This window comes from Camelus bactrianus, chromosome 28 (assembly GCF_048773025.1).
Source record: "Camelus bactrianus isolate YW-2024 breed Bactrian camel chromosome 28, ASM4877302v1, whole genome shotgun sequence".
In the NCBI taxonomy this organism is placed as follows: Eukaryota; Metazoa; Chordata; class Mammalia; order Artiodactyla; family Camelidae; genus Camelus; species Camelus bactrianus.
Window position 1 is genome coordinate 19,427,263 of NC_133566.1, and position 12,552 is coordinate 19,439,814.

Here is a 12,552-nt window from a genome sequence, read left to right on the forward strand (position 1 = left end):
CTTGACCTCACACAGAACTTAATCCTTATCCTGGGTGCTGAAACGAGTCGGATGAGGAACAGGATAATTACTTAGTCTCTAAGTATCTCCCATCAAGTTTAATTACCAAGGGAAAGTAGTAACTTGACAGTAGATAAACTTGCCTTACATGACTTTAACCATCACCCGGCACTGGGACAAAGCACCATCAGGTGCCTCCTGGGAAAATGCATCGAGAAAGGCCAGCACCGCTTCTGTGATATTCCTGCCCCAAATGTAGGACTTGGATCTGATCATGAAGAAACAGACAAATCTCAATGGAGGGCCATTCTACAAAACAGCTGGCCTGTTCTGTTCAAAAAATGCCGAGGTCATGAAAGACACAGGAACTGTTTCAGATTAAAGGAGGCTGAAGAGACAGGACAGCTGAATGCCACATGTGATCCTGGACATGTGATCCTGTTTTTGTGCTAAGCCCATTATCAGGACTGCTAAAGAAATTTGTCTGAGGTCTTTAGATTAGATAATAGTATTAAAGCAACCGTAATTTCCTGATTTGTATCATCATGCTGTGGTTGTGTCTGGCAATGGCCTTGTATTTAGGAGATACTAAAATATTTAGGGGTAAATGGCATTGTGTCTTCAGTTTACTTTCAAATGGTTAAAAAAGCAGTACGTGCATCGTCCAATGGAGTGACCAAGTCAGTGGGATGGGCGGGTAACAGGTGGGTAGTCTGGGGGAGGGCAATTCTTTGTGCTCCTCTTGCAGTCTCTCTACGTTTGAGATCATGTCAAAAAATAAAGCTTAAAAACCCGGAAGCCTCCAGGTCACGGTGCTGCGGCCAGTCTAGCACTGGAAGTCAGGGCTCGATGTAGCTCCCTTTCCGTGGTCAGTACTGAAGTCATTTCTGGCAGTGCTGAGCTCTCTTCAGAATTGATTTTGCAGAAAATCAGTTGATTTTGCAGAAATCAATTGATTGATTTCCCAGAGTGTGGCTTCACCTGACCGGGTGGTTCTTCCGTTTGGTGTTGCTGTCACTGCTGCTCCTGTCCCAGAAGGCGAAGGTGTCACTCCTGCTGGGCGTCCTGGGGTATCTGGTCAACCAGCTCCGAGCTACCCATTTGCCTGGTTCAGACTAAACCTACAGCTGCCCTGCAAGAGAGGCTCCCCAGGAAGCGTGCAACTTAATTATCACCCAACCTGTTTCTTACATGTTAACAAACAGCCTCAGAAACATGAAACAGCCAACAGCCAAGCAGTTAAGTATTATTATGTCTCTTTCCTCTTCTCTTAAAAAACAAAACAGATCCCAGTTGCTCTTTTATTTTCCCATGGTGGTGGGTGGGACAGTTGTTTGATTTTGTTTATCTCCCTTCCTTGCCACACAGACATACACAGTGATTCTTGTTTGAGAAGGGATTCCCGTCCCTATTTTGCACGTGCCAGATGTGCTCCGGACACGTCACAAACGCCCAGCGGTGTCTGGACTCCTGGAAGGGTCCAGTCTTCACGTCTGCCTCTCGTTAGGACCTTGCTGGGTTTGGTTTAGCTTTTCTGTGGGGCTCTGGGTGCAGGCTGTTGATCAGTGCATTCATTTATTCATTAAATCATTCATTCCATAAGTATTTAAGCATCTCTTTCCTGCCAGGCACTGTTTGAGTTTCCGAGGTTACAGCAGTGAACAAAGTCGACAGTCCCTCCTCTCGGAATTTTGTATTTTAGTGGGGAGAACAGACAGTAGACAAATTTGTGTGAGTACTAATGAGTGTATGTGGTAAAATAAAGCAAGAAAGTAAGTAACGGGGCCCGGGGTGGGAGTGCTGTGTGACAGAGGGTGGTCAAGGAAGGCGACTTGTGAACAGAGACCAAAGGATAAGGGTAAGGATGGTACGGGGGAACTGGAGGCGGGTGCGAAGGGCAGGGAGGGGACTCGGGACTTGACCCTGTACGAGTCACTGCCCTCTTAATATCTTCTTCATTCCAGTAAAACCTTGGAGAAATACCATCTCTAGTTGCCAGGCATGTTCTCGTTTTGGAGAATGTTTATGAATTCCAAGGGCTCAGGTTAATTGCCTTTAACACTTTTAAACATATAAAAAGCAGGCAATTGAATGATAATACTGATGTATTCTCCACGTTAGAGGAATACCTGTTGATCAGACGTAATTTAAAAAGCACACCTCAGAATCACTGAAGTGCGTGCGTGTTGGTAAGTGGTCAAAATTAGTAGAGTGTAGACTATGTATTTAAAGAGCAACGCTTTTATTTATCCAGGAAGGCACGTCCTCATAACTCTGTGCAGTTTGTAGGAGGATCTGAAAATCTTTAGGCTAAAATCCGTTGTTAATTACAACGGTGAGAAGCTGGCTGGAGAGCGGGGTTTCTCAAAGGGCCGCACCCACAGAACTCGGGGGAGCTTGTTCAAAATCACATTTGGTGTCCTCACCTGGTCCTGCCAGGTGGGACATTCAGGGGACGAGGTCTGGGAGTCTGCAGCAGTAAGTGGTTCTTGTGCGTGGTCAGGTTGGAGAAACGCAGGCCAAGTCGGGGATGGAGGTGTTGCTCGTTTAAACTAAACAAATAATAGAAGATACGGGGAGATAGCCGGCATGGTCTCACCAGCACGTTTGTTGTGGTTTTGACATCGTATGTAAAATTTCACATTCCTAAAATAGAAATGAGACACTGCCTACCCAGTGAAAACAGGAAGGTACCCTATAGTGGAGGTCTGCACCCTTTGCTGATGGGAGTGGCATGAGATACTCAAAGTGGTTTGCTCGAGTTGTGTGAATCCAGGAGCAAAAGCTGTCCTTCCCCCGCCTCCCCGCCGTGTGCACCTGTGAACCTTGCAGACGGGTGTGTGAATGCAGCCTGTGCCTGCCTGTTGGTTCCTGTCCCATTGTACAGGTGAGAACGCGGCCACGTATCTTGGTGAATCAAGATTTCTCGAGATTATGCGACCCAAACCTAGAAAAAGATTAGAAACTGAAGCTCAGGGATCATCCATCCATTTTAACCCACAGTCTTTGATTTTCAGTTTTTGCATTGTTTAATTACCCAAAATCCTTTCAAAATACAGCAGTCTTGGGATTTTAATACATACAGTGACTTTATCCCAATGGGTAAAGTCGGGGACAGTTTTGTCCGCCAGTGGATGATTGGCAAGGTCTGGAGATATTTTTGGTTGTCACAACTGGGAGAGAGGGGGAGGACCAGAGATGCTCATAGCATACGGTGGCTAGAGGTCAGGGATGCTCTGAAACACTCCTCAATGCACGGGACAGCCTCCTGCCACAAAGAGTGACCCAGCCCCAAGTGTCAGTCATGCGGAGGTGGTGAGAGAAACCTTGCAAAAGATCAACTGAATGCCTCTTATCCGTGTTATATGTTAGGATTCTCAATGGATATTCATGTTAAAAAAAAAAAAAAAGTTCCACAGCTAAAGCTGATTTGAAATTAGCTACCGCGATTGTTCGAGGATGGTGGTCTGCGTGGGTGGACAGGCAGCACAGGTCGAAGGAACCCCGTGAGCCCCAGGTCCGACCCCGGCAGGTGTCTCCTGAGGATTCTCAGCTAAGTCATGCTCCCCCGCCCGCCACTTCCCCTCCCTGTTGCTGCTTCTCAGCTGCTGGGCCCCGGCCCCGCGGCTTCTGTAACAGTGCCCCTGGGTGGGCTTTGGTGAGAAGGCCTGGGGGTCACCTCTGACCACGTAGTGGCCGCAACTGTGCTGGGTGTCAGACGCCACGCTTCTGAGCAGCCTCCTTTCTTCGGCAGCCCTCCCCACATCATTGTAGTTACTTTCTGATGTCATTTCCCTGGACCTTGGGCTTCTAGAAAGCAGGGACTCAGCCTGTCACTCTGCATCCCCACAGAGCATGTGGGAGGACTCAGTGACATTAACTTCCAGAAGCCTTTCTTGTGTGTACAGTGGGGGCACCCAAGTTACTTTTTTAGGTTAAAACACTTCAAAATGCATTTTGTTTAGGAACTACTGTGCTCTGTTCTTAAATAATTGAACTTCAGAATGTTAGGGAACCGTTCTAGGCTTGGAATTGTCACGTCAGAGTCACAGATTTCACTTAAGATTTCCTTTGCTGATTTCCAGCAGTATCTCCTGTCCTACCGCCTCTTCTCCCCCAGCTCTTGAAGGCTCTGTCTTTTTTTCTTCCCCTTGGAGATCGTATCTCTTCAGAGCAGACATAAACTGTCCCTTTATCCACATAGCCCCAGGCCCTTAGCTCGGCTGCAGCTGGCCCTCACTGTTGCTTCTTAAAGGTTCCCTCTCTCCTCCTTCCTTACCGGCAGACCCTAATTCTGTGTGGGGAAGTAGGCTGCCCTGCGTGTGCAAAGTTCCTGGCTCACTTTGCAGCCTCAGGTACTCATGGGATGTGGTCCTGGCCAGAGAGAGAGAATTGGAAGTCTGTCAGGGATTTCCAGGAAAGCTTTTCCTCTCCTGATGTGGAAGCCTCACCTTCCTTTCCATCTCATCCTTCTTCTTGTTTGGAGTTTGGAGCAGTGGCTGGCCGCGTGCTAAGCTGGGGAGCAGAAGCTGGTGGGAGCCAGAGACACCAATGGCTCTGCAGAGCCGCTGCGCCATCCCTGATCGGCTTGTCCCCAGACTTCCTGTACTGTGAGAATAAAAACACCCCCACTTCGCTGAAAGCCTTGGCTGGTCCCCAGGTTTCTGTTACGTGCGGCCAAGCGCACCCCTGACTGATATTCCAGCTCAGATCCCTCCCCAGGGCTCCAAGCCTGGGATTTATCAGCCCGATGGCCCACAGGCGTTTGGGACTCAGCAAGGCCACATGTCCTTCTTGTGGCTGCAAAGGGCTCCAGCATCATCCCTGACACTTGACTTCTCTTCCTTCCTGCCTGCCTGCTCGCCACCCTCGACCTGTCTCAAGCCCTGTGGGTTCTTGCAGCCGGAGCCCTCCCTGCCCACCTGGCCAGCATGCCAGCAGCCAGGGCACAGGGTCTGCTGCTGGGTGCCGAGACAAAGCACCCCCAGCCCCGTCTCAGGCTCACCACCACCTCCATGGCCCTGCTGCTTCCCCAGGGACTCTCCTCCACGCCTCATGATCCCCCAAATCAAATCCTCGGGGACTTCTGATCGTCCATGACCTTCTGCCATCACCTGTATGTTGACCCTGCTGACCTGATGGCCTGTCTTAGTTCAGATTTCCTAGAAGGAGAGCCGAAAACAGGAGTTCAAGGGCTCAGCTGTCAGGAGGTAGGGAGTAAGAGAGGAGGGGGCAGAGAAGGAGCAGAGGCCTGGTCTCAGCAGCTCCCCAAGGGAGCCCTGTGGCTTGAGCCACTCTCCCAGGGTGATCCCACCCAGAGGCCAGAGGGCCAGTCTTTGGTCCCTGTCAGTCGGTTGTTGGCTGGGGACAGAGGGCAGATCCTCTGAGAAGGGGGCAGCTGTGGGCTGTTAGCAGTCCACACTCACAGCCGAGGTAGGGCCCCAGCCCTGGGTGTCCAACAAGACCACAGTATTGCCTTTAGCTTCTCCACACCCCCGCAGCCCAGGCCATTCTTTCTCAGCCACACCCGGTCATTCACTGCTCCCCGAATTTGCCAGGCCTCTGCTTTGCTCCTCTGTTCCGTCTCCCCACGGTGGGGTCTTGCCTCGTCGCCCAGTCCCTCTGGCGCTCCCTTTTCCTGCTGTCCTTGGCCCTGTGAGGTGTTTAATTGCTGTGTGCCCCGAAGCCATCTTCCCCTGCCGAGGCAGGCCTTCTGTCTTGCTCTCTGCTCTCCTTTCCCAAGTAGAATTCTTCATGTAAAACCCCAAACGCAAACATGACTTGAGCGACTCTCTCCTCCACTTTCCCGTGGAGGGTGTGTGTCTTGTACAGTCCAGGTTGACAGGAGGGAGGTTAATGTGTTCCATGCTTCACTCGCTGGGGCTGAGAAAGGCTGGCTGGAGGGGTGGCTGTTCCGGGGAGCCCCAGGCTGCATTTCCAGCCGCTTCCTGGGTGCCTCTGTCTAGTTATTTACCATCTCCAGTTCATCACGTCACCATCCGTAAACTACAAAACTGACTTCCATTTCTGTGTCTTCCCATAACGGGGACCACATTCATCTCAGCCTGCTTCTCCTCATCACCAGTCTTCTTTTCATCGTTTCTCGATAGATCTCTGTCTTGTCCCTTCTCCCTCCCCAGGATGGGCCTCCGGCTCCTCTTCTGCCTGAGCATCCAGTGCCCTGTTTCGCCATCCCAGGGCAGCTGAGCCCTGACACTGCCTCTCCTGAGAGCCTCCCCAGTGTGATTAGAAAAACAAAACAAAACAAACACAAAAGTTTCTTTTCCTTCTTTTCTTTTTTTTCCCCTGTGCATTTGAATGATGTGTGAGCGTGTCGTGTCGCGTGGCAGCGGTGGTGGGAAGAGGGAGGGCTCCAGGACTGCAGACCCTCCTCTCACCCCCAGAACCCCTCTTTTCCTTGTTCGGTTCCACTTTCCTAAAAGCAGTAGAAGAGAGTTGGCTGATGTCCCACTCGGTGTCCAGCAGGAAACCAGAGAGCACGGAGATGCTTGAGGCAGAGAGGCCTTTCATGCGGGGCATCGACTGCAGGGCTCGTCAGCAGAGCACAGCGAGAGAGAAGTGTTAGCCAGGGACCAGGAGCCCCTGTCACGCCGGGCCGAAGCTCGTCCTTGTCACAGAGCTCCTGGAGGTGCCATCACCTCTGTCGGGTAGAAACCCGGGATGCTGGAGGCCCCTCGCCCCTGCTGGAGGGCACCTCCCTCCCCTCCTCTCCTGTTGCATCGAATCAAGGGAATGAAAGGCTGCCGCCTCCCCCTGCCTTCCAGTCTCCCCCCCACCCCCAGACGTCCCACGGTCACAGCTCAGCAGGAGGCCAGCTGGCACAGGAGAGGGTCCGGGAAATGCAATCTGCAGACCTGCAGCCTGAGGGGCAGAGCAGACGAGAAAGAGGGCGGAGTAGAGCCGAGGGCCCCCAGGACCGTCCATCAGGCCGGCTGGCGGCAGGGGTGGGAGCCCGGTTCTAATGCTCCCCGCCTGCTGTGCTCTCAGGAGGTCCGCTCAGGTGTGAAGTGAGTGTCATTCTGCTCATAAAAGCACAGGCCTCGTAGAAGCTTCCTTTTCGTAGCTGCCCTGGTTCCAGGCAGCCCGCTGGGACCTGCCACTTGGCTGACTGTGCATCCTAGTAACCACAAAGTTGTGGTGTTTGAAAACCTTCCAGGGTTATTGGTTCTCACTTCCCATTTGAGAATTCAGTAGATTCTTCAGCAAAGGTTTACTAGCGAGGCCCTGGGCACTATTTTTTGAGACGATGAAAATGGAATGATGCACATCTATAAAAGTTCTCACACTCTGGTGCTCTGTCCGTGGTTAGACTTGGAATTGAGAGAGAGAGCAAAAAAAAAAAAAAAAAAAAATCAAATACTTGAATGTCAGTTTGATGAAAGATATTTTTCAAAGAAAATGGCATGACCCTAATGGGGGCAATGAAGTGAATAGTGACATATAACTTCCTCCTGGCTGCAAGCTGAAGTATAGTAAAGACATTGTTTCCTAAATCAATATATAACTGTATCATAATGCAATAGGTGCCTACATTAGTTGAGATTTAATTAACAGTTGCTTAAACGAGGTGGAAGTTTATTTCTCCGTCATGCAAGAGTTCAGAGGCAGACCGTCAGGGATGGGAAGGAGGCTCTGTCCTTGAGGTGGTCCAGGGACCCAAGCCCTTTGTCCCGTTGCTCCTCCATCCCTTGGGTGATGTGCTGTGTGGTCCAAAGTGGCTCATCATGTGTCGGTATTTCAGCCAATAGGAAAGAGGGGATAAAGGATAAAGGGGAGTATGCCGAGGAATGCACCCTGAAAGCTGTACACTTTTGCTCGTAGCCCGTGGGCTAGAACTTAGTCACAAAGCTATGCCTAGCTCCAAAGCCATGTGCCCAGATAAAAATTCGGAGTTCTTTTCAATTGAGAGAAAGGGGGAAATTGACGTGGGACGAGATGTATCGATTTCTACTACGATACCCCTTGGAATGTTATTTAGAAATTGGAAATTTGAGAATTAAACTAATTTAAAAGAATAAATGAGCAAGCATACCCAAGAGCATATATATTTTTTAAATTTCTTTTAAAATTGCCATTTTTTTCTTTTTTCTTAGTATAATTCTCTTTTTCTGTTTAAAAAAAATTTTTTTTAATTTTTATTTATTTATTTTTTAATGAAGTTACCAGGGAATTGAACCCAGGACCTCACACATGCTAAGCACATACTTTACCACTGAGCTCTACCCCCATCCCCACCTCTTCTGTTTTTAATGTAACAGCTTTAACCTTTTTTATTGTAGAAAATTTCAAATAGTATTAAGAATTGTAAAAATGAGCCCCATGCACTGATTGCCCAGATTCGACAGTAGTTTAAAGCTCACCTTGTCTCAACTGTTTCTCCCACACACTTTTTTTTTTTAAGCAGTTTTCATTTCTCCTGTTTCATCTGTAAGTAGTTCCGTATGTATCTGTAAAAGGTAAAGACTCAAAAAAAAAAATCTGACTTTTAATTCGGGGATAATTGTAGAGTGTAGGAACACAGATTACTCACTTCCCCCAATGGCAGCATCTTGCAAAACCACCGTAGAATCTCACAACCGGGATATTGACAGGGATACAGTCAAGATACAGGATCTTTCCATTACCACAGGGACCCCTCATGTTGCCTTTCCACAGCCACACCCACCACTCCCTCCCTAACCCCTGACGACTGATGATCTGTTCTCCACTTCTGTACCTTTGTCATTTCAAGAATGTTGTATAAGTGGAATCATATAGTGTGTAACCTGTTAGTATTGGCTCAGCTTCACTGCCTCGGGATTCATCGAGGGGCTGCGTGTATCAGTTGGCCGTTCCTTTTTATCGCTGAGTAGTATTCCACGGTACCACTGTACCACACTGAGGCTCTTTAAAAACGTAATCTGCCAAACTCACTTCCTTCTTTCCCTCCTCCTGCCCTCTCCTCTTGTCCCAGCAATGCCCAGTGAGTACAACTGTGTGAAGCTGAGAAGCGACTGCTCGAGGCCCTCCCTGCAATGGTATACCCGAGCTCAGAACAAGATGAGAAGACCTAGCTTGTTGCTGAAGGACATCCTCAAGTAAGCACCAGCTCTCGGGCCACAAGACACCCCTGGTTTGGGTCTGGGAGGAACTGGGAGAAACTGGGAGAAGAGTTCAGCGAGAGCCCTGAGGATGGCGCTCACCCTTGGTCCCTCTCGGTCAAGGATCTCTGTAGAGGCACATCCGAGGAGAGGTGCAGAGCATCCCCGTCCCGGATTCCGGCGTGGCTCCAGCTAGGGAGCCGCCCAGGCTCTGCACCTTGTGCACAGCCCTTCCAGCTGCGGTCTAATAAAAGAGGGCTTTCCCTTTCTCTATTTTTAGTGAACCTACAAATATGGTCAATTAAAGTCCCCTGTAGGCGTTTGAATAACACTGAATACTAAAAAGGTTGACAGGTGTTTCAGCCCGGTCACCTTTACAACTTACTAAGTGCGAGAACTGTTTAAAGGCGGGACTTGTCAGTTTCATTTGGTAACAAAGACAGTCATAAATGACTAATTTATCTTGTCATGAAAATAAGAAATGGTGCCATAAAAGGTCAGCTTAGACTGTACTTCTATGCCGAGTGGGTTCAGTTTTCACTTATTTCACGTGGTCTTTCTTGATTATCACTTGGATGCATCATTATAGCACATCCTTTTTTTTTTTTCCAGGTGTACTTTGCTTGTGTTTGGAGTGTGGATCCTTTACATCCTCAAGTTAAATTATACTACTGAAGAATGCGACATGAAAAAAATGCATTATGTGGACCCCGACCGCATAAAGGTTAGATATTCCATCAGTGTGGGTTAAATTAGAATATTCCCAAGTGTACACCTTAAAGTTAATATGGTCTCTAAAGTGTTGTAAATGAATGTTCGTGAACAGCGTAAACAGAAAGGAAAACACTTAACACTTAGCGCTTCGAAACACATGCCTCACTGTTCTCCCCCGTTTACTGAAGTTGCGGGGTGAGGTGAGTTCCGTTTGACCCTGTCGGACACCTTTCACGGAGTTAATATACTGTGATGCTGTCGGTGTACATGTTCTTAAAACAAATCAGGAAGAAATTCTTTTAGTATCATTTGTCACTTCTGTGTTTTATTTTTCGTTTTAGTGATTTCCTGTTGTAGTTCAAGATTTTTCCTTCAGTGTGTATTTACTTTTTAAATCAGTTGACATATAAAATGCTCATTTCACTGATTATCTGATAACGTTCAGCCCTGGACAAGAGACAAAATGATTTTAAATAAGGTAGCATGGTAGTAATGATGACCGACACATATACGTGCTTCACGTCAGTTATCTCATTTAATTATCATCAAGACTAGGAGGCAGCCCAGTGTTCTCTGCATCTTGCAGATGACCACCTGAGAGGTGAAGCTGCTTACCCAAGTTCACATCTAGTTTAGTTAAATCATTTAGTTAATGTAGCTTAGTATATACTATGTAGCTTTTCTGAAAATGCTTTAGCAGTATAAACTCATTCAACCCTTGTAATAGTCTTGAGGATATAGGCACTCTTGTAACCCCCATCTCATAGCTGAGGAAAGGGAGGGGCAGGGAGATTAAAAACTGTCTGGGGTCTCAGCTAGTAAGTGGTGGAGTCAGGGCTTAGACCCAGCAGTGTGGCTTCAGAGTCCAGGCTCCTGAGGCCTCTGCTCTCTGCCTGGGTAGGGAGCGTCCGCAGAGAGGCCAGGAGTTACAGGCAGCATGATGCAGAGAGGAGAGGGCTTAAACTTCTGACCCAGATTCACATCTTGGGCAGGTTACTTAATTGTTCCGAGTCCCAGGTTTCTCAGCTGTGAAACGTAAACATCAGTGTGATGGAGTGTTCATTAAATTCGAGTAAGCAGATACACACAAAGCTCCTTTGCTAGTCCCTGATTGTTATTCACATGTCCCTAATCTGTATATGCTTTGAAGTGCCTCCAATTTTTTGTAGCACAGGCAGGTACAAACACGAAAATAAAAAAGAGCATAGTTAATAAATGCACAGCTTGGCCTGTGCAGAACCCGGTGTCTCAGGGCTTTTGCGATCACGGAGCCTTCCTTTCTTGCTATGTCTGTCCTCCGATGGTCGCCGACCCAGTGCATTTCATCAGCATTAGCACCTCTGCTCTGCTGGAGCAGGATGTGTCCTGTGTCCTCTGCTCAGCCTTCCCCTCTCTTCCCAAATGGCTGGCTTTGCAGACATCCCCAAATCCATTTCCATTCCAAGGCCCTCCACAGTTTGCTTGGATCAAGTTTTTCAGACATCCTGTCTCTGTTTTTTTTTATCTCCTGGGAAAGGCCTGAAATGATGGCACATGACATGATTGCTGGTATCTGTGAACTTGTCCCTGTGTCCCTTTGCCACAATTCTCCACATGCTCTGAGCATGCTCTGTGTCCTGTCCATTTCTTTCATCATGCCACTGACCATCTGACCAGTAGTAAAAGTAATTGCTCTCCAGTCTGGGTTAATTGAAGAGAAATGTGAGCTGTCTCTGCGAGAGCACGCCATGTCACAAGCATGGGGTGGAGAAGATGCGGTTTAGCAACGCCGTAGGGGAAACCGACTTAGTGCTCTCGTGCCTGGCCAGCGCCGTCTGCATCGACGTGCGCTGAGGCTGCTACAGCTGTTTCTCTTTAGCTACGTGAACAGACCAGGGATGGTCTGCTCATCCCTGCAATGTTCAGGCAAGTGCTCTGGTCACTATGGCTCTTTAAGGTTCCCCAAAGGAATCCTAGTGACTTCTGAGAATGAGCAGAGAAGAGACTCAAGACCATGTCCCTGAGGAACCTTTGAAGGGACGGGAACATTTATATCGAGAAGACCAGGTACAGGACACATGGCAGCTGCTGGGGAAGGGTCAGCCTGCCCAGGTGACCCCACCGGCAGAGCTGCAGATCCAGGGATGGCAGCCAAGCTGAAAGGAGAAGGATTTGATGGTCCACGTCATCCAGAGATGGAAAAGATGAGCTGCCTTGGTGGCGAAGCTCTGGAGGTCTTTGAGCAAAGCCAGGGTAACTATTTTGGGTCCTGCAGTAGAACTCAGGCATTGCACAGTTGGTGGCTCCAGGTCCTTCTGATCGCTCCCCGTGCTGGGATTTCCATGGTTCTCTGCAGTTGTACTAGCACCTGGCTGGAAAGCATAACCTGCTCTGAATGCAGGCACATGGCTCCCCAGTCCCCAGCTCAGTAGTGTTCAAACTGAACTTCAGTAGTGTTTGAAACCCCTCTGAAACCTACCAGATTCCATCTGGTATTATGATAATTTGTGTAAGCTTTTCATTGTCCATCTAAAGTGTAAGTTATTTGAGAACAGGGGCTGTATAAAAATACATAGTTTCTGGAATTCTGGAAAAGGAATCGTGATCGAATGGTTGCCCTTTGGAATCCTCTGTCCTCACTGTTGCCGCAGTTCGGTGTCTCCTCACCTGCCTTTCTGCGTCCTCTGTGGCTGTCGTAGTATTTCCATAAAGATAAATTAGTAAACCTAACTACCTCTCCCCCCACAAAAAAAATTTT

General features: G+C 48.5%; 1 protein-coding gene across 5 annotated transcripts in view; it reads left to right on the forward strand.

The window, feature by feature from the left end:
- The window catches only part of ST3GAL5 (ST3 beta-galactoside alpha-2,3-sialyltransferase 5), a 49,077-nt gene that overhangs the window by 9,473 nt on the left and 27,052 nt on the right, over window positions 1-12,552 (forward strand). For all 5 annotated transcript variants that reach the window (XR_012502925.1, XR_012502926.1, XR_006726365.2 and 2 more), the window contains 2 exons: window positions 8,975-9,098; window positions 9,714-9,825. Coding sequence is in view for 1 of the 5 variants with exons in the window: in XM_074354400.1 (XP_074210501.1) it covers window positions 8,975-9,098; window positions 9,714-9,825 (236 nt within the window). In the remaining 4 variants the exon portion in view is untranslated. Of the gene's footprint in view, window positions 1-8,974; window positions 9,099-9,713; window positions 9,826-12,552 lie in introns of those variants that run through there.